The 25,165-nt window shown below is 47.1% G+C and overlaps 2 protein-coding genes across 11 annotated transcripts in view; one reads left to right on the forward strand and one right to left on the reverse strand.

Moving 5' to 3' along the window:
• Positions 1-18,259, forward strand: part of WDR4 (WD repeat domain 4) — a 58,711-nt gene extending 40,452 nt beyond the window's left edge. The window contains exons 11-13 of the transcript XR_010749322.1: positions 11,225-11,289; positions 11,863-11,974; positions 17,339-18,259. The gene's annotated coding sequence lies outside the window, so the exon portion shown is untranslated. The remainder of the gene's footprint in view (positions 1-11,224; positions 11,290-11,862; positions 11,975-17,338) is intronic.
• Positions 10,114-25,165, reverse strand: part of PDE9A (phosphodiesterase 9A) — a 100,334-nt gene continuing 85,282 nt past the window's right edge. For 8 of the 10 annotated variants that reach the window (XM_066370095.1, XM_066370092.1, XM_066370096.1 and 5 more), the window contains 5 exons: positions 24,664-24,768; positions 23,766-23,894; positions 21,442-21,537; positions 19,872-19,947; positions 18,433-19,369 (listed from right to left, as the gene is read on the reverse strand). In XM_066370095.1, the coding sequence (XP_066226192.1) occupies positions 19,290-19,369; positions 19,872-19,947; positions 21,442-21,537; positions 23,766-23,894; positions 24,664-24,768 (486 nt within the window). In that variant the 3' untranslated portion in view covers positions 18,433-19,289. Of the gene's footprint in view, positions 10,241-18,432; positions 19,370-19,871; positions 19,948-21,441; positions 21,538-23,765; positions 23,895-24,663; positions 24,769-25,165 lie in introns of those variants that run through there. The other 2 variants (XM_066370093.1, XM_066370094.1) reach the window with 2 other exon arrangements.

Raw genomic sequence — 25,165 nt, forward strand, 5'->3', positions numbered from 1 at the left:
GCTGGGTAGCTCAGTTGATTAGAGCGTTTTACCAATATGCCAAAGATACAGGTTCAATCCCCCGTCAGGCACATGGAAGAAACAATCAATGAATGCATAAATAAGTGGAAAAACAAATAAATATTTTTCTCTATATATAAAAAAATCAATAGAAAATAAACAATATAAAAACTTGTTGTGTGTCAGGTCTTACTCTAAATGTTTTACAAATATTAACAGATGTCATCCTCATAGCAACCTCTGCTGTTCTCATGTTCACTTCTCAGCCCCAAAGCAGCTCACCAAGCCACAGGTCAGAGGAACGTTTGCAGAAGTGATGCATGATTCACTGCATACTGCCCCTCTGCCATGCTGTCTCTCCCCTTACTCTCTCTGTCTTCATCTTTTCTGCTCCTGCTCATCTTCAGAAGTGAAAATTTAAGTTCATTTTATATTTAAGCTCATCTTAAATTTTTTCTGTTGCTCGATCTCTTTCTTATTCCCCTGTTCATGGCTTTCCCACTTGAACCATTTACTGTTGGAAGACAAAAATCAAAATTTTACAAGCGTGCAGAGAGAAATGTTAGGTGACTCATGTGACAACTATGGACTACCAGCTGACACTTCAATAGCAATGAAGGCAGATGGAAGGCAGTAGAAAAATCAAAGTGCTGGGGGAAAATATAACTGCCAGCAAGAACTGGTAACCTTGGCTAAATTATCTTTCCTAAACTAGGATGAAATAAATACATTTTCCAACAAGCAATAGCCAAGGGAGTTTACCACTAAAGGGACATTCTTACAGCCAGAGGAAGAAAGCTGAGATGCAGAAGGGGTGGTGGACAAAGGGATTGGAAAATGTGGGTGAATATAGACAAGTATTGACTGCGTAAAGTAATAACAATGGTAAAAGAATTTAACTTGGGCCATGAAAATGCAAGCGCAGACCACAAATGCTGGGCAACAATAATGCACAAACGAAGGTGAAACATCCATAGATATTTGCGTTTCTCCAGAGGGCAGAGTCAGTTACTTTACTGTGTTAATATCTAAGAATACGGTTGAGAATGTGACTGGGACCAGTAAAAAGGCTAGAAATAGGGTAAGTATACAAGTCTAAAACAGGAGAGAAAAAAAGGAAATAGAAAATCTTAATCCAGAAAGTGAGGAAACAACATAGGAGCCTCGGAATAGCCTGTGGCTGGTGCTGTGGGGGCTATCGTCACTCAAGTGACCTCCGTGTGGGCCCCCTTCTCACTCTAGTCAGCAGTCTCCATTGACTCACCTCAAGGGCAGTGGAGAAACACGGTCTGGCATGACACTTGTATTGCTTCCTCTGGAACTGAAGACTTGCCTGTCTGTGGTGGTTAGACGTGATCAGAGGACTAACTCTCATTACATTGTCAGTAATGTATTAACAGTTTTTTTCCCACTGTTTGAAAGCTTCTGATCCAACAATGTCTTATTCTTTTTCTAACTATTCTTGCTTCTGACTCTGCAATCAGAGCAGGACCAGGCAAACTTGCCTTCTTTCCTGGGGTTGTCAATCTCCCTCTCCCACAAGGACTCCAAGGCTTCGCTGGCAGCGTCTGCCGTTCTCGTTTTGCATTTTCATAATGGACACTTATGGAAAGAGATGAATTTCTGATGGAAGAATTTTCAATGGGGAACTTGGTGGCAGAGGTCCATGCATGTGTTCAGCCGGTCAGGCAGGGAATGGCTCTTCACCGGGGACAAGCTGTGTAGATGGGGCTGCTGGGCAAGGGTCCTTGCAGAGCACAGCAGGCAGAGTAAAGACACAAAGTATCTCCTAACCCACTCCCACCAACTGAGAAAACTGCAAACCCCAGGGAAGAAAAGGCAAGTGGGGCAAGCATACACGTATATATGCATGCATGTGTGTGCACATGTGTGTGCCTATTTGGAGCCTTTGTCAGAAAAGGAAATCGCATAATAGTCGCTCTCATTTCCTAAGCACTTTAGATGCTGGGGATGGAAAGAGGCCTGCCCTGGAGAGCTGCTGGGAGGGCTCAGAAGCCCTGTCCTCACCCTTCCCTCCCCTGAGCATGCGCCTTCTGTTCCTGGCTGCCTCTGGCCCTGTCTAGAAAGCACGCTGGGTTTCAAATGTGCAGAGCTCCTATTCCTATGCATGTCTTCAGACAGTAGTCTCTCTTGAATTCAGTGATTTTTCAGTTTGTTCCATTTCTTCCTTTCCAGAGGACAAAACATATCCACTTCAAAGGGAGTGATTACCATGTGTTGAAGTCAATGCTCCAGCCCTGGGGACCTCTGTGAGCTTGGTGGAGGGCCCACCCTTCCAATGAGCTTTTGCTTAAACTCACGCCCTGCTCTCCTGAAATCACTAAAAGCCAATTCTCTGAAGAGCTAGTAATTTGCCAAGTGACCAATTCCCTGTATTGACTCTCTTTGCACTAATTTGTTTCAGTTGAGCAGTTTTCAATTTGTGTTCCTATCAGTATATTCAGACTGCTCTTTCATCTCTGCCTCAGTGCCCTGGAGATGGAGGGATATAGAGAAGGGGGTTGGGAAGGCACCGGAGAGGACATTTTATGAATATAACCTTGACTAAAAAGGTTTCTGATCAACTAGTTCTTTATTAAAGTAATTGTCATAAAGCAAATATTTCATATTGAAGAATATATTCAAAATGATAGTGATGTATTTTGCATAAATGTGGAGTTTTCCCTTGTAGATTTATTCTTCCACTTTTCCAATCTGAAGGTGTGAAAGAGGCTGCCAGTTGCCCATCCAGTATCCATTCTCCCTTTTCTCTTTAACAGAAGCGGGACATTATTTTGTCCAATAGAAATCATACCTAGAGAGATGTAAACAAATGTGTCTAGGGGAGCCTCATTACAAGAGTCCTATGAAGAGACTCACCTGGGAGGCATGCTCTTTGCCCTTCTGCTTATCTTCTTTCTGCCTGGACTGTGGTCACAATGGCTGGATCTGTAGTGGCCATATTAGGACCATGAGGCAACCTTGATGATGAATGTTGAGAGACTGAATATTCAAATGGACAATGGCCAGACTATATATAAAAATAAGACTCTGACCCACAGGCTACAACAAGTTACCTAGGAAACCAACCTATTATCTCCAGTAACCAGCCCAGGGAGTCAGCTGCTGTATGTCAGATGTCAGATGGGTAGGAAGTCAGACAGTTATCTCTAGTGACCATTTCAGAAAGCCAAATGATGATCCCTACTACCAGGGATAAAGAGGGACATTCATAAACATGAAGGGATCAAGTCATAAAGAAGACATCACAGTCCTAAAAGTGTACAGCCTGACAACAGAACTTCAAAATACATGAAGAAAAACCTGAAAGAACCATCGAAATAAACAAACCACAGTGATAGCTGGAGACACCCATGCTGTTTCTCAGTAACCAATGGGACATGTAGACAGAATCTGTAGACAGAGACACAGAAATCAGTGCCTCTAGTCTTCTGCAGGCCTAGCGCGGGGGCTGGACCATCTGGTCAGGCGCTGGCTGGTTTGGGTTGATTGTTGCCATGGTTATCTCAGTGCCACAGACTTCAGATCCCTCCAGGTACAGGCTGAAGCGGCCTCATGAAAGTGGGGGCTGGCAAGCTGGAGGGTTCTTCTTAGGGTTCCTGGGTCCCCTCAGCTATTAGCTGTCCCTGCTTGTCTGTCCCACAGAGGGGGGCTCTCCATGCTGTTTCTCTTTCATGAGAACCACTGGGTCTTTGCTTATGCCTCCTCCTTAAATAGTCTCAGTCTTTTGCTTGTAAGAGTCCAGGAAGCATGTGGAGCTTGTTCCAGCCCAGGAGCTGCCGATCACTTCATGCCCATCTGTGTCGCCCAGGGCTCTCTCAGGTCTCTGCCCTGTTCCCAATCTTTCTTGGAAGTAGTTGGTGGAGGCCCATTGCAGAGAACTTGAAAATGGGTGCAAACTCCCCTTATTTATGGGATCAGCAGCTTTTCCCAATTCTCATACTAACAGTCTTTAAGAATTTCTTAAAATTTAGCTTAATCTTTCTTATCTATCTATCTGCAAAGTGGCTACCTCTTTGTTTTGTGCTCTGTCAGAGATGAAACTGTCTCTCTCTCCCTCTCTTTCTCCATCTCTCCATCTCTCTCCTTAGAGGGGCTTGTTTCTTTTTGGAATTCAGTTCACTGTGTTCCTTTGTGGCTCATCTGAGGGTTTTGAGGATCATCTGACTTGTTGTTAGTGTGGGAGTGTTAGTCTTTGCAGCTTTCTGCGTTCTAAGTGGAGATGGAAATCTGTTAGGCTTTTTTTTTTAGAGACTAAATCACTCTGAGAGATCCTTTTCAGTGGGAATTTCTGTGGTAGGTGCCCTGGGTAATGGCAGTAACCCTTTGGGTTATATATCATTTGATGAGGCCACAGCAGGAAATTGATGGCACAGAAAACTGGGTCATTGGAGAAAGTTACAGTTCTGAAGCAGGGTTAGCGAACCAATATCCTAGTGCTAGCAAGAACAGGTGGTTGTGGCATCCCTTTGATGTGGAAGGGTTAGGGGGGAAACTGTTTCAAGGGTCGAGAGAGGGTGTCTGCATGGAGAAGACTGGTGGGTACTCTGGCCTTCAGTGAAAGATCTCAGCCAATCTGTGGCTAGGAATAAAACAAGCAAGGATATAGAAGAACTCAGCACTATCACCAACCAACTGGATTGAATCAACATTCATAGACCATACCACCCAACCACAGCATAGTACTCATGCTTTTCAAATGTTCATGGATCACATACTAAGATAAATGGCATTACAGACCATAAAACACTTCTCAACACTAAACAGAATTGAGATTATCCAAAGTGTGTTCCTTGACTACAGTGTAGTCAAACTATATACTGATAACAAAGCTAATAGGAAAATCTCCCAAGAATTGGAACTAAGCAACACACTTCCAAATAATCCATGGCTCAAAGAGGAAGTCTCAAGGAAATAAAAAAAAAGTTGGACTGAATAAAAATGAAACATATTTAATACAACATATTAAATTTAACTGTGCAGAATCAAGAAGAAAATTATGGCAATCAATGCTTACATTAGAAGAGAGGAAAAGGCCTGACCTGTGGTGGCACAGTGGATAAAGCTTTGACCTAGAAGCTGAGGTCACAGGTTCAAAATACTGGGCTTGCTTGGTCAAGGTACATTTGGGAGTGGATGCTTCCTGATCTTTCCCCTCATCTCTCTCTCTCTCTTTCTCTGCCTTCTGTAAAATAAATAAATAAATAAATAAATAAATAAACAAACAAACAAATAAACAAATAAATAAATAAATAAATATCTTATAAAAAAAAAAAAGAAGAGGAAAACCCTCAAATCAATAATTTGGGCTCTGCTGTCAAAAAAGAGTAAAATTAGCCTGACCACACTGTGGCATAGTGGATAGAGTGTCAGACTGGACATGGAGGACCCAGGTTTGAAACCCTGAGGTCGCCAGCTTGAGCGCAGGCTCATCCAGCTTGAGCGTGGGCTCATCAGCTTGAGTGTGAGGTCACTGGCTTGAGCATGGGATCATAGACATGACCTCATGGTCACTGGCTTGAGCCCAAGGTTGCTGGTTTGAGCAAGGGGTCACTCATTCTGCTGGAGCCCCTCAGTCAAGGTACATATGAGAAAGCAATCATTGAACAACTAAGGAGACTAAGAATCCACAATGAAGAACTGATGCTTCTCATCTCTCTCCCTTCCTATCTGTCTGTCCCTATCTGTCCCTCTCTCTGTCTCTGTCACAAAAAAAGAGTAAAATTAACCCAAAACTAATCAAAGAAAGAAAATAATAAAGATAAGAGAAAATATCAATAAAATTGAAAACAGAAAATATAATAGAGTATGTCAATGAAACAAAGAGATGACTCTTTGAAAAAAAAAAGTAATAAACCTTTAGCAAGACCAACAAAGATGCAAAGACAGATATACAAATTGCCAAAATCAGGAACAAAAGAGGGAACATCACTACAGATCCTGCAGACATCAAAAGGATAATAAGGAAACACTTCAAAGAACTCCATGTACATAAATTTTACAACTTAGATGAAATGGACCAATTCTTTGAAAAGCACAAACTAGCAAACTTAGGTAAGTTTATGAAATAGATCATTTGAATAGCTCTAAACTATTAAGGAAATTGAATCAGTAATTAAAATACTCCCTCCAAAAGAAATTTCTAGACTAGATGTTTTCACTGGAGAATTCTTCCAGGTTAAAAAAAAAATTAACACCAATTTTACACAACCTTTGCAGAAAATAGAAGAGAAGGGAGCACTTTCAAATTCATTTACCAAAACCAGGCAAAGATAGTACAAAAAGGAAAATTACAGACCAATATCCCTTTTGAATATAGATGCAAAATTCTTTTTTTTTTTGTATTTTTCTGAAGTTGGAAATGGGGAGGCAGTCAGAAAGACTCCCACATGCACCTAACCGGGATCCACCCAGCATGCCCACCAGAGGGCGATGCTCTGCCCATCTGGGGCATTGCTCTGTTGCAACCAGAGCTATTCTAGTGCCTGAGGTAGAGGCCATGGAGCCATCCTCAGCACCCGGGCCAACTTTTTGCTCCAATGGAGCTTTGGCTGTGGGAGGGGAAGAGAGAGACAGAGAGTAAGGAGAGGGGGAGGTAGAAGCAGATGGGTGCTTCTCCTGTGTACCCTGGCCGGGAATTGAACCCGGGACTCCTGCACGCCAGGCCGACGCTCTACCACTGAGCCAACCGGCCAGGGCTAGATGCAAAATTCTTGACAAAATATTAGCAAATAGAATTCAGCAATCTATAAAAATTAATCACAATGACCAAGTGGAGTTTATTTCAGGGATGCAAGGTTGGTTTAATATGCAAAAATTAATCAATGTAATCTATCACTTTAACAGGATAAGGAAGAAAAAGAAAAACAATTGACAAAATATAACACCCATTCAATGTAAAGTCTTTCAGAAAAAAGTAATAGAAGGGAATTTCCTCAAGTTGATAAAGAGCACCTACAAAATTATACTTAATGGTAAAAGATCGAATGATTTCCCTCTAAGGCAGGATGTCTTCTCTCACTGCTCTTATTTGACATGGTGCTAGCCAGTGCAATAAGGCAAGAAAAGGAAATAGAAAGCAAGGTGGAAGAAATAAAACTGTCCCCATTTGCTGATGACATGACTGTCTATATAAAAAAATCCCAAGGAATCTATAAAAAAAACCCTCCTAGAACTAGTGAGTTAATCAAGATCACAGGATACAGGATCACTATACAAAAATCAATTGTATTTCTATAGACTAGCAATGATCACGTGGACACTAAAATTAAAAATACAATGCAATTTGCAAATCTAACAGAATAGGACTTGTATGCTAGAAACTACAAAAATACTGATTAAAGAACTAAACAATGTTTATAGATTAGAAGATTCAACATAGTAAAGATGTCAATTCTCCTCAAATTAAAATATAAATTTAATATAATTCCTCTCAAAACCCCAGAAGGATTTTATAGATACAGAAAAGATTATTCTAAAATGTATATGGAAAGGTAAATGATACTAGAATAGCTAAATATTTTTTTTTTCTGTATTTTTCTGAAGCCGGAAACGGGGAGAGACAGTCACACAGACTCCCGCATGCGCCCGACCGGGATCCACCCGGCACGCCCACCAGGGGCGACGCTCTGTTGCGACCAGAGCCACTCTAGCGCCTGGGGCAGAGGCCGAGGAGCCATCCGCAGCGCCCGGGCCATCCCTGCTCCAATGGAGCCTCGGCTGCAGGAGGGGAAGAGAGAGACAGAGAGGAAGGAGAGGGGGAGGGGTGGAGAAGCAGATGGGCGCCTCTCCTGTGTGCCCTGGCCGGGAATCGAACCCGGGACTTCTGCATGCCAGGCCGACGCTCTACCACTGAGCCAACCGGCCAGGGCCTTAAATATTTTTGAAAAAAAAGATAAGAGGACTCAGTGTATATGATCTTTTTTAAAGCTCATTAAAAAAAAATTTATTTATTCGTTTTAGAGAGGAAAGAAAATGAGAGAGAGAAAAAGGGGGGAGGAACAGGAAGCATCCCATATATGCCTTTACTGGACAAGTGTAGGGATTTGAACCAGTGACCTCAGCATTCCAGATTGACGCTTTATCCACTGCACCACCATAGGTCAGGCCACAGTCTATATGATTTTAAGACCTATTATATTGCTACGATAATCAAGACAGTGTGACATCAGGATAGACACTGAAGAATAGACAGAGAGATCAATGGAGCATAACAGAGAACCCAGGATCAAACCCACACAAATGCACACAACTGATTTGACCAATGTGCAAAAGCAGTCCAGTGGAGGGAAGAGTCTTTTCAACAAATGGAGCTGAAGCAATTGAACATTCACAGGCAGAAAAGTGAGCCTTGACCTAGATCTTGTGCTTTGTATAAAAGTTAACTCAAAATAGATCATGGGTTAAAATATAAAATTATAGGACTTTTAGAAAAACAACATGGAAGTAAATCTTCAAGATATAGGGCTAGGCAGTGAGTTCTTAGACCTGATACCAAAAGTAAGACTGGTAAAAGGAAAGTTGGTTAATTGGACTTTATAAAAATTAAAAATATTTGCTCAGTGAAGGATGTTAATAGAATCAAATTAAGTTACAGACTGGGAGAAAATATTTGCAAACCACACCTCTGACAGAGGACTGGTATCTGCAATACACAAAGAACTTCTGCAGCGCAGCAGTAAAAAAAGAAAAAAGTGCAAAAGCAATAACAACCCTCTCCTCCCCAAATAAGATATGAACACACATTTTGCCAATGAGGATACATTGAGTACAGATTTTCAAATGTTCAACATCTTAACCTTTGTGGACATGCAGATTAAAGCCACAGGGGCCAGTATGGCACACCTATCAAAATGGCTAAAGTAAAATAGTGAAAACACAAAGAAAACTAAAGAAAGTGTGGAGAAACTGGATCACTCATATATTGCTGACAGGAAAGTAAAATGGGACAGCCACTCTGGAATGACAGTTTCTTAAAAAGGTAAACAAACAGTTACCATATTACCTAGCGATCACACTCCTTGGTGTTCGTCCCAGAGAGATGAAAGGTCATATTCATACAAAACCTCTTAGTCAACAATGATAGCACCTTTATTTGGCAGAGTGAGCAACTGGAATCAGCCCAGATGTCCTTCAACTGGTAAATGGTTAAACAGACTGTGGTCCACGCACAGAATGGAGCACTATTCAGCAATAAAAAGGAACAGATTCATGATCCATACGACAACCTGGTGAATTTCCAAAGAATGATCCTGAGCAGAAAAAGCCAACCCTAAAAGATCACAGAGTGTGTGATCCCATTTATATTATAGTCTTGAAATGACAAAATGATGAAATGGAGACAAGAGTAGTGACTGGAAAGACAGTGGCTTTAGAGGGCGGCTTGAGGGATCCTGTGGCGATGGAAAGAGGTATATCAGTGTCAGTATCCTGGATGTGATACTAAACTAGAGCTGTGCAAGATGCCACCCCTGGGAGAAGTGAAGTGTCCCTCTGTATTCTTTCTTACAACAACATGGAACTGTACAATTTTTCAAAAGAAAATAGTTTAATTTAAAAAAATGATCATTTTCTTGGTTATGAAACCCATCAAAGAGAGGTTATTTTCTTAGACTTGCTCTGGTTTCCTGAGCAACCTGTGCTCTGAGGACTCTGGCTGTACAAACCACTTCTGAATCCCCTTCGTCTCCCGACACCTGCCGATCCAGCCCAGCTCTGGACACCTCAGGGACCAGACTTGGGCAAGAAAACAAGAGCCCGACAAGGACGACTCAGAGAAAACTGTCTTCTTGTCTTTGAGTGGTGCTTCCCAGATGTGGGCTTGTTGGGGTCAGCCTGTGGGCTGGGAGGGTGTCCTGGGGCTATTGGATGCAGCCTATGGACTGGTTGGCTACTGGGCCCCCAGCCTTGATTCAAAAGGTTTCCTGCTCCAGAGTCTGTATTGATCTCCTTGTGAGGGATTGAGAACCACAGGAGATCCTGCTGGAGGGGACTGTGGAGGTCCTTAGAGGCTCTGGTGCTGTGCCTAGAGTCACATCAGGAAATGACCCAGGCAGGACCAGTCCCAGGACTGCCACCTGGACTCTGGGGCTCACGAAGTTTTGGTTGTTAGGAATGATCAGTTCCACTGGGAGCAAGGAGTCTTTCCTCATCCTCCTTGTGGGCACAGAGGTGATGATGGTGACTCACCAACCAAGCTGCAGTCAGGCGGATGCCATAGCTGAAAAATAAAGATGTATGAACCTCATGGGTTTGCATTACCACACACCTCTTCCCAGGGACTTCTTGCCTCTCATTCGTCAGTGGTGGCTGGTGACAATTATGCAGGCATGCTGGCCTGTGTGGAGCAGAAGAACTTGAGTGCTGGGATCCAGGAGAGTAAGGTTTGCCTTGGTGAGCCCATTGAGATGTGTTTCAGCTTACGCTGTTAGCATTGTACTTATGGACTACATGGGTGAACTAGTTTGGTTGCATGTGGTGGAAGAATGCGCAATAATGCAGCGGATGAGTGAGGGAGATGGTGTTCCCCAGTACGTTTATTTATGCCATTTTGGACTGTTAAAAGTGCAAGTGTTCCATTTGTGTTAGGCTAGGGCATGTTTCGACTTACACCAAAATTTGGGTTATGTCATTTTTGTAGGAAAAGAACTATGTCACAACCTGAGGAACCCCTGTAATTTTACTAGGTTAGCTGTATAAATAACAGTCCATGTATCTGCCATTTAACTGTTGGTTCATTCATTCATTCGTTCACTGTTGTGTTCATCAAGCATCCTTGAGCATTTTGCCCACATCAGACTGGGCACCAGTAAGATATCAGAGAATTTATTTCCCTTGAGTTTATTGGGGCCCATACTCACCAACCCATTTCCTTTGGTCTTTTCTTTTTTATAAAGATACCATATATATATGAATCTTTAAAATATATATATATTTTAGAAAGAGACAGAGAGAGGAAGGGAGGGGAAGCATTCATTTGTAGTTCCACTTAGTTGTGCATTTATTGGTCTCTTCCTGTATGTGCTCTGACCAGGGGATCAAACCCACAAACTTGGTGTTCTAAACAGCTGAGCTAGCCTGCCAAGGCCTGCTTGGGTCTTTTCTTGAGATACCAATGGAGGCAGCTCACTTGTCAGACATTAGTTATTTAAGAGAACAAGACCTTTTTTTTAAAGCTGCCTAATCCTTATGGATTTTTTTGCAGTTTATAACTCATGTGCTGACGTGACCCTGGTGGAATGTCTGGTCTGACACATTTACTCAAATCAGGTAGGTGCAGGGAAGGCTCACAAGTTCATGGGCAAGGTTAGCTTTTGAAGGTGCCCCACAGAATGAAGAGATCAGGCAGTATTTAATAAACAAGTTCAACCACCACGGTTTTTTCCACAAACTCCACACTTATTCAGTTCAAGTTGCATGATTGATTCTGGGTAATTAAACTATTATGACCATCAATAGCAGATCTAATTAAGCCCCTAACGCTGGCCCCATAATCACAGTCTCATTCAAGTGAGTTCTGAGGGGGCTCAGAGGTCTGCGGGGACCATCAGGACTTTAGGGCACCCTTGGGTCTCCACATGGGGCTGCGCAGAATGCCCTCAGGCTGTGCTACAGGATGTCTCAGAGTGTGGCTGCTGTTTCCTTTATGGGGTGGGGGTTGTCTGAGCATAAATATAAAAAAAAATAATACTGTCTGCTTGTACATTAGAAATGTGTCTTGTTCCACTGGCCTGGGCACCATATGCAATATTCACAGCCTCTCACCTGAGACTAGATCTGACCTCAGTCTTAGGCCAGTGGTGTTGCTTTACTGCAATGCTTTCTCCACCTTCCTGTGGTCAGATGAACAGATCCCATCAGTGCTAGTGGGATGGCCGATAATGCAGTCGGCAGCAGGCCTGGAGTGGTCACTTCTTCAATGGGAATTCCAGGATCACAGCATCAGAATGTCAAGGTAAGGTTTCAGCTGCTTTTTATAGGGTTGGCAGTACGCCTGCACACCTGAAATCAGGTAACTCTTGGAAGGCTTAGAAAAAAAGTGGGCATGGACACCTTGGTGATAGGGGAGGTTAAAACAGGCTGAGGCTGCCTGACCTGTGGTGGTACAGTGGATAAAGCATCAACCTGCAATGCTGAGGTTTCTGGTTCAAATCCCTGGGCTTGCCAGGCCAAGGCATATACAAGAAATAACTTCCCCCCTTTTCTCTCTTCCTCATTCTAAAATCAATAAATAGAATCTTAAACAAAAAAACAGGCTGAGGCTGGAGGATGACAACAGTGTTTTTAAAACCATGGTCTTCCTTACTCTGATAGATAGCAAAAAATGGCCATAAATTCTTTGCAGTTCCTTCTTTCAAAATCTGGGCTTGACCAAGTGACTTGCTGTGGCCACCAATGTAATAAATGTGCATTCCGAGACTTGAATGCGCACATCGAGCACTGGGGTTATGCTCTCCTGCTGCTCAGGGCCACTTAACCACCATGTGAATGAACCATGTCACCCAGCCACATGATGACAGACACACGCATGGCTGAAACCCAGCTGACATCAAACAATGGCCAGACACATGGGTGAGGCCTCAGAGCAAGCAGCTTCTGCTGAGCTGGGCCACAGCAACAATCTTGCCCAGTAAACCCACAAAGCAGGAGAAATACTAAACATTGTTTTTCCAGGTCACTAAGCTTTAGGGCGGTTTGTTGCCCAGCAGGGCTAAGGGATATACTCCATTTCATACCCATATGGTTGAAGGCAACACTTCAGGTGAGCTTGACCAAGCCTATGGTCATACTTTGTCTTCCTGGATTCTCAGCTTTCTACCAACCTGTTCCTTCTGACCCACTTCTATCAGTTCTTCCCCCCCTTTTTTTTGTATTTTTCCGAAGTGAGAAGCAAGGGGGAGGCAGACAGACAGACTCCTGCATGTGCCCAACTGGGATCCACCCGGCATGTCCACCAGGGGGCGATGCATTATTCCACTGCAACCGGAGCCATTCTAAAGCGCCTGAGGCGGAGGCCATGGAGCCATCCTCTGTGCCTCAGCCAACTTTGCTCCAATGGAGCCTTGGCTGCGGGAGGGGAAGAGAGAGACAGAGATGAAGGAGAGAAGGAAGGGTGGAGAAGCAGATGGCGCTTCTCCTGTGTGCCCTGACCGCAAATCGAACCCGGGACTTCCACACGCCAGGCCAATGCTCTACTGCTGAGCCAACTGACCAGGACCAGTTCTTCCCTTTGAGTCACTCTGCACCCTGTGCACGGGTCCTTCCCTGCATCTGCCTTATCCTCTGAGTCTGCTGTTCTCCTTTCCCACAGATGCCTGCCTTCTGTATTCCTCAGATCCTGGCTCGTTTGGGGAAGCCTGATCAATAGAAAATATCCCCAAACAGCTCTCACTGTGACCCAGCGGGAGATAGATGTCGGTGATGGCCTCATGCAATGATGCCTTTACCCATGGAGAGATGGGGGTGGGCTCCTGTGGGGCACCTGATGCTGATGGAGAGCTGAATGCCAGACATTATTCCAAACACTTTGCACATTGTTTTATTTAATCCTCACCACCACCCAGAGAGGTAGGAACCAACAGATCAGAAAACTAGTACTATGAGGGTATAGGGGTTTGAACTGTGCCTCCCACCCCCAAAATGGCATAACCCTTGGCGTCTATGTATGTAACCTTATTTGGAAATAGGTTCTTTATGGAGATAATCAAGTTAGGATGAGGTCATACAGATTAGGCTGGGCCCTGATCCAATGACTGGTGTCCTTATGAGAAGGTGATTTGAACACAGACACCCAGGGGTGGAGGCCATGTGACAGGGGAGGCAGAGATTGGGGTGATGCTGCCACAAGCCAAGGAACCCCAAGGACTGCCGCCAGCCACCAGGATTGGGAAGAGGTGGCGGAGGACTCTCCTTTAGATTCTATAAGCCCTGCTGACATGCTGACTTTGGACTTCTGGCCTCCAGACGTGAAAAAGAATAAAATCCTGTTGTTTGAAGCCACCAAGCTTGGGGTACTTTGTTGTGGCAGCCATAGGACACTATACAGGAGGTGTGTAGCCCACAAAATCAGTGAGTAGAGACTGATCAGAAGAGTTTAAACCCAGGCCTACAAGGCTCTTTTCAGAATGGCCTCTGGATGACCCTCCACCCTGCTGGCAGGAGCCAGGTGGCACAGGAATCTGGCTGGGACCTCTGGACACTTCCCAGGGTTCCCGTTCAGGATGGATGGGCCTGTCTGAGGCAAGCAGGCGATATATAAACAGAAAGAACATTTCTGCGTGGTTCCTTCCCAACCGGTAAACTGTGGTCAGCACACCACATATATCAGGCTGGCAGGCAGCCTTGGCTCATGGAGCCAGCGGAAGTTTCCACAGGGCTGGGAGCTATGTGCCACACTGCCAGCCACTTCCTCTGGGTTGGTTAGCACCCGTGGGACACACATTAGCTATTTAATAGGCATCTCTGGGCACCCATCAGCAGCAGTGAGAACAGGCAGGTCATCAGCCAGCCATGCCACTTAGCATTTCCTTCTGAAACATTCAACTGGCATGTCCAATGCATTTTCAATTTTTTGTAAAATTATTTTAAGGAAAACAGCACAAATTACTCCAGAGCTCTCACTGCCACGAATAATTGTCAGATGCCAAGGAGGCTTGGCCTGTCTCGCTGCTCCACGAGGAACCCACTGTCGGCCTCCACCACCTCTCCCTCACTCCTGTCCCTTTGTTCCTTAGTGACATCCAAATGTTCCTTGTTTTCACCCTGTTCACTGCCAGATCTAAGAAACTGTGCCAAGGACAGATGCTTGCCATCTTGTCATTATTTTAACTTCCTTTTTCTCAGTAGGGAGGGAGGCTCGGTTTGTAATAAGTGCATGTATGTGCATAAATGTGCGTATGTTAGCCCTGGCCGGTTGGCTCAGTGGTAGATTGTTGACCCTGTGTGTGGAAGTCCTGGGTTCGATTCCAGGTCAGGGCGTGGAAGAGGTGACCATCTGCTTCTCTTTCTCTCTACCTCCCCTTTTTTTCTCTCTCTATGCCCCTCCCATAGCCATGGCTCGATTAATTTGAGCACATTGGACCCAGGCACTAAGGATGGCTCTGTGGAGCCTCTATGTAAGGCACTAAAAATAGTTCAGTTGTTAGCATGGCCCCAGGTGGGCAGAGCATCGGCCCAAGATGGGGGTTGCTGGGTGGGTCCTGGTCAGGGTGCATGCTGAAATCTATCCCCGCTACTCTCACTTAAAAAAATGTGTGTGCGCACATACACAAACACACACTCTCAAACAGATATACACAAGTGTTCCTGTCCCTTTGTCCTTACCACACATGCACATACATTCTGCAGGATGACTTTTTTCTCTTATATGATTCTTTGGGGTAGTAACCAAAAACTCAAATTCATTTATTCATTTGGCAAATGTCTGAGCTCCTAATATGTACCACTAGGGTTGGACCCAAGGTGCACGGGAAAGTATTTTTGCAGGGTGCCTATCTACAGAAACAATGTGAGTCACCCCAAATCAGGGCTATTGGGTCTTCAGTGGGAGCAGCAGGGCTACGGGGCAGGCCTGGTTGCCAGACTCCTCCTCTGGGTGTCAGAGCCAGGGAAGGCGCACGACACAGAAGGGCCTGGTCAGCCTGCAAGTCCACTTGTGATGACTGCAGGTGAACATCTCCCCATTGTTCTCACAACTGACCACTAAGACCAGTCCTCAGAACTTGTCCAGAACTGAATCCAGATGGCGGGTACCATTGCCATCTCTCCCCGACAATGAGGGTTGTATCCCGCCCTGGCCTCCAGGCTCTAGTGTGGCTGAGCCCCACTGTTCTGCCCCAGATACCCCAGAGCGCCTGCAGCCCAGGCCTGCCTCGCCACTGCACCTGCCAGCCCTCTTTCCACACACCCTGAGCTCTCACGCCAACCTGCTTGTCCTGGCCACGGAGCCTTTGTCACACTGTCCTCTGGTATGGATGCTGCCTGGTTCAATGCATTGAGCAACCAATGGGACTCGGAGATGCCTCCTCCAGAAAGCAAGTCACAAAGGCTGTGGCTCCCAACTTTCTGGAGGGTGCTCATTCCACCTCCCCCTGATGCCCACTGGTCTTTTAGAGGTGACTCTGGAGCTGGCCTCAGGCTCTCTTGCTGCAGGTTCCCAGATGCCTTGTGTTACCGTAAGCAAAGCAGGAGCACACATCACAATAATCCTTTATTCACTGGTTTTCCCACTGACATGACCTCCAAGGGGATAGGCAGCAAGGCTCCTGACTTTCCGAGTCACATTGAAGGAACAAGGGAGGAGAGGAGGGCAGGGGTCAGGGTGGTCCTACTGCAAAGGCCAGGCCCTGCTGTCATTTGACCCTGAGGCCATGAGGAAGGCCTGGCTTTGGCAGAGAAAGGTAGCCCAAGGGACCAGCACACATGGGAGGGTACCAGGTGTTTTTATTTTTATTTTTTGTGTGTGACAGAGACAGGGAGAGAAGCAGAGAGAGGGACAGATAGGGACAGAAAGACAGGAAGGGAGAGAGATAAGAAGCATCAGTTCTTCGTTGTGGTTCCTTAGTCTCCTTAGTTGTTCATTGATTGCATTCTCATATGTGCCTTGATTGGGGGGCTCCAGCAAATCTAGTGACCCCTTGCTCAAGCCAGCGACCCTGGGCTCAAGCCAGCAATCTTGGGCTTCTAGCCAGCAACCTTTGGGCTCAAACCAGTGACCATGGGGTCATATCTATGAGCCCACACTCAAGCCGGAAGAGCCCATGCTCAAGCCGGCGACTTTGGGGTTTCAAACTTGGGTCCTCTGCATCCCAGTCTGACGCTCTATCCACTGTGCCACCGCCTGGTCAGACACCACCAGGCGCTTTTATTTATTTACTTATTTATTTTTTAATTTTTATTTATTTTTGTATTTTTCTGAAGTTGGAAATGGAGACAGACTCCCGGATACGCCCGACCAGGATCCACCCGGCATGCCCACCAGGGGGCGATGCTCTGCCCCTCTGGGGTGTTGCTCTGTCGCAACCAGAGCCATTCTAGCGCCTGAGGCAGAGGCCATGGAGCCATCCTCAGCACCCGGGCCAACTTTGCTCCAGTGGAGCCTTGGCTGCGGGAGGGGAAGAGAGAGACAGAGAGGAAGGAGAAGGAGAGGGGTGGAGAAGCAGATGGGCGCTTCTCCTGTGTGCCCTGGCCGGGAATCGAACCCAGGACTCCTGCACACCAGGCCTACACTCTACCACTGAGCCAACCAGCCAGGGCCCACCAGGCACTTTTAAAAGAAAAAGTAGGCACATGTGGGAGAGAATTTTTTTCCTACTTACAGGTGTGAAAGTTTGGGAAATGCAGCTCTCAGAAGAAATGGAACATCTCACAGCTCAAAAATGGATTCTGCAAGGATAGGGAGTAATGTGCTGGGACTCACCAAGAGGGTGTGAACGCTCTGAGAAACCGAAATAATCAGATTATGCAACGCCCTTTAAGGTCAGTTCTTAAGAGTGGAGGCTCTTTGGCAGGCCATTTTATCCCTAGAGGGGAGATGGATGGAGCCCATAGCCCTGGGAAGCACTGAGGAGTCGGAGTCTAAACACAGGTGGGGGGCTCTGAGCGACAGTTTAGTAGGTGTGCCCCTCAAATCTTGACCATGAACAAGCTGGGGTTGGGTCTCTCTTTGTGGGTTACATGCCACCCAGAAAGTCCCCAATGCTTGTCTCTAAAACAGGCAGGAAGAGAAGTACAGCTCCCTCCCTTGCAAGAGACACCCTCAAACGCGCTGAGTCAACTCAGCTCCTTTTTTCATCTGTGAGTTAAAAGCTCAATTCCCACTTCTCTGTAAATGGGCAGCAGGCTGAGGTATGTTTGTGTCCCGTGTGGACTTCATGTTGTCTACAATGTGACTGAGCTGCCTCAGGTCCTTGCCTCCCCGCACAGCACCAGTGTCCCCTTATAGCTCACAGACATAGGACACGCAAGTGCCTTGCGCTCCCAGCAGTGGCTTGACATTTAATGCTGAATTTACATGGAGGAACGCATCATATCACACTGGGCAAGTGCTCTGGATTCAGCTGTGAAAAAGCACATGTCTTTGCCCCTTGGCTAGGTGGCTCAGTGGATAGAGTGTCGTCCTAGTGTGACGAGGTCAGGGGTTACATCCTGGGTCAGGTCACATGTGAGAAGCAACAAATGAGTGTACAACTAAATGGAACAACAATGTGAAACAATGAGTTGATGTTTCTCTCTTTCTCTCTCCCTTCCCCTCTTCTCTTCCTTCCCCTCTCTCTCTCAAATCAATAGAAACAGGTAATATATATATATATAAATCACAGTGTCCTTGCCTCCACATGAGAATGATGAGAATGAGGGAAGATTTCTGGGGTTTATCAGACACACTACTCCACCAAAGAAAAAGTACAGTACCCATTTCTGTATAAGAATATATTATTTAAAAGACAGTTTAAAAATAAAAATTCTGTACAGCATCATGAATTCCTTCTTTTTTTCTATCAGTGGACAAAACGGTTCTTAGAAAACGTGGTCGTGTGGTGCCAGGTGGTCAGGATCAGCAGATCCGTGCACGGAGGACTCTCCTGCCCAGTTGGCCTGGTCCAGAATACCCGTGGAGGCTCCTGCTTCTTTCAGGCACAGTCTGCTCGGGACAGAAAATGACTACCAGTTTGTTTTTGTTGGGATTGAAATGTGCAGGCAATATTGCAAATGTCACAAGATGAGACACAGAGTATGTTTGAAAAAATGAGGGCATCGGACATATTTGTTGAACATGTTTAGGCAAAATAAAACAGTTTCAATCCCTATCCTGAGCCATTCAGAAATGTGATCTAACTTCAAAATGAAAAGCCAGCATTTACCTCAAACTTCTTAGCTGCCAGAAATCTTCTCGGTTAATTGCTCAAACAATACAGTAGTTATGGTATTATCCCCTTTACTTTAGAGATGTGGGCTCTGAGACTCAGAGTGTTTGAGATGCCTGCACATACCACTCAGCTTGTAATGAGCAAAACCTGGATCCAAAGCCATGGCCTCCACTCCTCATAAAAACCAAACCCAGGCCTTAGCTGGTTGGCTCAGTGGATAGAGTATTGGCCTGGCATGTGGAGGTCCTGGGTTCAATCACCAGTCAGGGCACACATGAGATGCAATCATTTGCTTTTCTTCCCCTCCCTCTCCCCCTTCTCTCCCTCTTTCCTTCTTGCAGCCAGTGGCTTGATTGGTTCAAGCGTCAGCCTTGGGAGCTGAGGATATCTCAGTTGATTTGAGCATCACTCCCAAATGGGGGTTGCCGAGTGGATCCCGGTGGGGGTGCATGCAGGAGTCTGTCTCTCTAGCTCTCCTCTTCTCACTTAAAAAACAAGAAAACAAACAAAATAAAAACCCAAACCCAGTTTCTCAGGCCCAGCACCTTGAATGCTTTATAAACAGAGACTCTTAAATGATTTTTTTAGATACATTTGTGGTGTAACCTGATTATTCAGGCCGAGTAGGCTGGTGTGCATTCTGCATGGACCAAATGAATGGCTAATGTCCACAAGTGCATGGGGAATGATCATAGTAATGCTGGCAAGTACTTGCTGTGTGGAAAGTTCTAAAGAGAGTGTTTTCCCTTAGAAGGGGTACACATGCTAATTACTGGCCTTTTCCTGTTAACTAAAGCATGCCTCCTTCCTTCAAAGCTTAATTCTAATTACTACAAGCAAGGAATGAATGTTTCACTTATTGAAAAATATTTGGTATTCAAGATGGCCTCCCTCCATCCCTCCTTCCCTCGCTCCTTCCTACCCCAGGTTCCAACCCTGGCTGCATTTTTGTGGGAATTACGGAGAAACAATGTGGGAGGGAATTACCTTCACTTTTTTTCACATCTCTGCTCTTCTCCCTTGACTTGTTGGTGTGCCCACCTGTTGTGCTATCTGTCTTCTTCTGTAACCAGGACAGAGCACAGAGAAGGCACAAGTCAGGCTCTGGGAAACAGTTAGTGAGCACTTTTCTGCTCGAGAGCTCCCTGTTGACCAAAGATACTAAAATGTGAAATGGAGACTAATGTCTATAACCTCATTCTGCCACAAACATGCATGGATGAGCTTTTCAGACAGAGGTCTGTGCACGAACCACTGTCTGGCTCGTGGACAAGCTCACACTGGCTGCGATATACACAGCCCCACGGACTGGTGGTGGTGAGTGCCGAGTCCATGGCCCTTTCACCTCCTTTGCAGGTCTGTCCTTTATGGAGGCAGGAAGGCACCTCAGACAGTCCCAGTGGCCCCCATGGGGCAGCTGGGGCTGAGACTTGGAAACTCAAGGCCTTCATCGAGATGGCTTACGGATAACCCAGGAGAGTCAGGAGCCTGTAGCTCCCCTGCAGGGGGCCTGGGCAAGGTGACACCTCTTCTTACATTTGTTCTCTGCATCATTTGCTCTTAAGTTTCTGAAGTTGCAGGGGTGCCTGCCTGTGACCTTCTGTTAGAATCCAACCAGAGAGACCAAGATGGCTGGTCTGTCAGTGGGCCTGTAAGCACTTCCTGGGCACTGACCTCATGCCCAGCATTGCACCAAGCAGGCGGAGAGAGACAAGAGCAACATAGGACGAGCCTCAGCAGGGCGTGGTGGGAGTTCCCAGAGGCTAAGGTAGGTGGAGGAAGCATAATTGGGGAGGACCTGGCTAAGGTGAGCACTGAAGAAGAATTGGTACCGAGCCAGGGTTGGGGGCACTGGCAAAGTGGTGTGGGGCGAGGCCAGCGGGAGACAAGGCATGAGGCAGCAGGGAGACTATTCCAGCTAAATTGGGGCTCCTGGGGAGAGGGCAGGCCACATTTTGGTGGCTGGAGGTCAGGTGAGGAGGTCCTTGAATGGTCCCAAAAGGCAGGGGGCCCTGACACAGAGATTTGCACACCTTAGGGACCTACTTGGCCAGACCAGCTCGTGGGATTTTGTGGAGAACCTTTAACCCAGCCTGTGAACTGGACTTTCCCTGAAAACAGTATCAATCCCCACAGCTCCCTAAAGCCAGGCCCTGTCTGTCTCCCTGACCCCTGGGAGAGGCTGAGCTGCCCCATGTGAGAGTCCATGGCCTAGAGCCGGGACGTGGGTGGTGGTTTTTCCTGTGCCAGGAGAAGTGTCTCTTTCTACCGTCCTCTCACTGAACAAGGTCAGCCCTGGGGCAGGAGGAGAGTAGGAGGACAGGGTTGGAGGGGAGGAGGGGGACTGGGCACTGTGTAGAGGGCGAAGATGCTGTGGATGCTGACCCTCAGCTGCATCCTGGACGCGCAGCACTAACACGTAACACCTGTCAACATTAGATTTCCTGGTTTGACGGACCCAGCTTTCCTTTGGGTGGGAGTGCCTGTCCAGAGGGGCTGTCTCAAGGGCATGGCCCGAACCCGAGTTATGTGCCTGCCCGGGGAAGCCCATGTTTACCTCTGTCCTGGCATCGTCTATTTGCTTCAGCGCCTCGTACCGGTCTCTGGATTCCCACAGGGGCTGCAGCATGCTGTCCTCCACAACGGGGAAGAGCTGGAGGGAGACAGACTCAATCAGCTGTCCACTGCGAAGGTGCAGAAAACGTTTGGGAAAAACGAGTGGCAGGTCCTGTGTATCAGTGGATCACACAGAAAATCTGCCTCCAACCAAGTGGCACTTCTGGAGCCCCCAGGGGGTGAGGCCTGCTACAGAATCCAAGGTGACTGAGGTTCAGTCAATGGCCCCTGGAGCCTCTGGTGCCTGCCACCTGCCCACCTATTTCCAGGGTTCCTGCTGTCTTCTGCTCTTCATGGGGACCTGCTAGAAGCCACTCCCTTCCCTCTGCCTCCCCCATCCCCCTGACTGTCCATGCTGTGGTTTCCCAGCTTCCAATGCCAACCTTACCCACTAGGCCCTGACAGCCCCAGGGCCTGGAGCAGTCTGCTTGCATCCACCCTCCAGCCGGACTAAGCAGCTCTGTCCTCCTGTTTGTCCACCTGGTGGACAGTCATTATTTTCTGAGACTCAGTGCAGAGTAGCCCCACCCCCCAGAGCCTGGGGACACAGCTCTCTGCCTGGACGCTTCTGTGCTTCACCAGTCACACCGCTGCCTAACTGTCACACCACTGCAGCCCGGGGACTACCTCTGCTGGCCTTCTGAGGAGGCGCCAGCTTGTGGAGAGAATGCCACATATAAGAAGGCAGCTCCTAGAGAAGTGACAGTGCTATGGGGTTTAAGGAAGGACGCACTGAGGAAGTTCTGAAAGGTTGGCAGGAACAGCATGGAGTTGAGGCTGGGGAGCCCCACGTGAAGGAAGGATGGACTTAGAGGTAAAGGCTGGAAGAAATGTGAGGTCTGGGAGCTGTGGGCCATCCTGCAAGACAGAAGTGCTAGGGAGGGTAGGTAACCATGGCCTGGTTTTGGGGCAGTGGGGAGCCATGGAAGGTTCAGGAGAGAGGTGGAGGTAGTCTCCTTCCTGGGGATAGCTGTGGGTTGGGTGGAGTGGGGTGAGATGGAGGTGGGGACTGGTTAGGAGGTTCTTCTGAGGGTGAAGGTGAGAGAAGCTGACACAGGATGGTGTCCTGGGAGTGGAGGGCATGGGTGGCTCCTAGAGACACTGTGGAGAAAGTCTCCATGGGAGCTGGCAGGCGGGCCATGGTGGCTGAGAAAGGGGAAGCCAGGAGGCTGTGGTTGTGCTGCTGGGTGACAGGTCGGGGGAGCAGAAGGCAGGAGAGACGAATGAGGATGTGAGAGGATGAGTTTTGGGCATGCTGTTGTTAAGGTTGGGGGCAACGCCAGGTGGGGTGTTAGGCAGGCAGTTACATGCATTTGTGCACGTGTGCGTGCATCTGTGAGTGCGGGTGTGTATGCAGATGTGTGCAGTGTGTGTGGGTGTGTATGCAGGCATGTGCACAGTGTGTATGTGCAGGTGTGTATGCAGGTGTGTGCAGTGTGTGTGCGGGTGTGTATGCAGGCATGTGCACAGTATGTGTGTGCAGGTGTGTGTGCAGGTGTGTGCAGTGTGTGCGGGTGTGTATGCAGGCATGTGCACTGTGTGTGTGTGCAGCATGTGTGCAGGTCTGTATGTAGGCATGTGCACAGTTTGTGTGTGCAGGTGTGTGCAGTGTGTGTGCAGGTGTGTATGCAGGCATGTGCACAGTGTGAGTGTGCAGGTGTGTATGCAGGTGTGTGCAGTGTGTGTGCGGGTGTGTATGCAGGCATGTGCACAGTATGTGTGTGCAGGTGTGTATGCAGGTGTGTATGCAGGTGTGTGCAGTGTGTGCGGGTGTGTATGCAGGCATGTGCACTGTGTGTGTGCAGGTGTGTGCAGCATGTGTGCGGGTCTGTATGTAGGCATGTGCACAGTTTGTGTGTGCAGTGTGTGTGCAGGTGTGTATGCAGGCATGTGCACAGTGTGAGTGTGCAGGTGTGTATGCAGGTGTGTGCAGGTGTGTATGCAGGCATGTGCACTGTGTGAGTGTGCAGGTGTGTGCAGCATGTGTGCGGGTCTGTATGTAGGCATGTGCAGTTTGTGTGTGCAGGTGTGTATGCAGGCATGTGCACAGTGTGAGTGTGCAGGCGTGTGCAGGTGTGTATGCAGGCATGTGCACAGTGTGTGTGTGCAGTGTGTACGCAGGTGTGTGTGGGTGTGTATGCAGGCATTGCACAGTGTGTGTGTGCAGGTGTGTATGCAGGTGTGTGTGCAGTATGTGCATGCATGGCTGTGCATGCATGTGCTTCTTACTGTTGTGTCATCCAGCATGTGGTGATAGTCGCTCACCTTGGTTACTGTTTCAAACATTGGGATCAGGACAAACTTGATGAACCCAATTTGGGCCGTGGCTTTTGTCACTTTGTCCCGGTCCATGAAAGGGGCCACGGGAAGGCCTTCTGACTTCTCACGGTCACTCTGGGGAGTGCAGTAGACAGTAACATTAAAGAAAGAAGTATCCATGGATCATGCTCTCCGAGGAAGAGAACAATGAGTTAGTATGCCACAACCAATCCAACCTCTCTGCATTGTTGAATTAGTAATAACAATGACTAACTATAGAAAAGATGATAAAATCTTGAGTGCTAATAGGGCATTCCTGGGCATGTAGAGCTGTGCCATGAGGACTGAGGGGGGAGAGGACAGTCAGAGGCTAATTAAGTAGGTCACAAGAATGCTCAGTGGCAGAGGTAGACCACCCCTCCCCATATTCTCTTGGGGTTCATCAAGCTATTGGAGTCAGTGGCTTATCCTTTCCAGCATTTTCCATGTTGGGCTGGCCTGGCTTTCTGTGTCAGAGCTTCCCTAGGCACCACCCCACACACACCCGGGGGGGTCACTCCTGCCTTTGCAGTTCTTCCTGGTTCAGGTCTTCCTGACCTTCCGGCTCTTTGACATGCTCACCCTAAAAGCAGCTCAATTAGTAGTAATAGGTGGCAGTTTTACATGAGCTTTTTCCAGGCTGTCACTGTCTTTCATGTGTCAAATTACAATCTATTTCCTGTTTGATGTGTGCCTGCTGAGAAGGCTTTCTGGAGGCTGGAGAAATGTCCTCTGCCCTGCCCCCTCCACTAATCCACTGTGGCACATCCATCACAGTTCAAACATGGACCCTGTTTATGGGCCTAAAAGAAGTGATAGGAGGCTTGACTACTATGCATAAAATATTCACAGAAAATACTTTTACCTGCATAAAATATTCTTCTAATAGGCAGTCCACCCAAGGCTCTGCAACTTCTATTGGACGCACCTCATTCGAAATATCACAGCATTTTATCAAAATCATCTTCAGCTGGAAGGAGAGAGTTGGAGTTAGGCAATGGCACACAGACCAGAACCCAGCACTGTTTGGGCTGGAATCGCCCCAGGAGAGAAGCCAGCAGGCAGGCAGTGCTGGCTGAGGGGGCCAAGCTTTGTGCCCCCTCGAGGGCTCAGCCAGGTCACCTGCAGTGGGTGACCTGGAGGTCTGCATATAGACTCTCAGCCTTAACTGGGGAGAATGGGGGCATCAATGCACCCCACAAGATCAGCATGCATTCCTGAGGGACCTTGAGGGGCAGAATAACCCATTTCATACAAGGATGCTGTGTTTATGAATATACATTGTAAAGTACAAAAGTGTCTTCTTGATTATTGAGGATACAGAAAAAGTGCAGAGTGGCATTATTAGTGATGAATAATGGAGCTGC

Source organism: Saccopteryx leptura, chromosome 2 (genome assembly GCF_036850995.1).
Source record: "Saccopteryx leptura isolate mSacLep1 chromosome 2, mSacLep1_pri_phased_curated, whole genome shotgun sequence".
Lineage (NCBI taxonomy): Eukaryota > Metazoa > Chordata > Mammalia > Chiroptera > Emballonuridae > Saccopteryx > Saccopteryx leptura.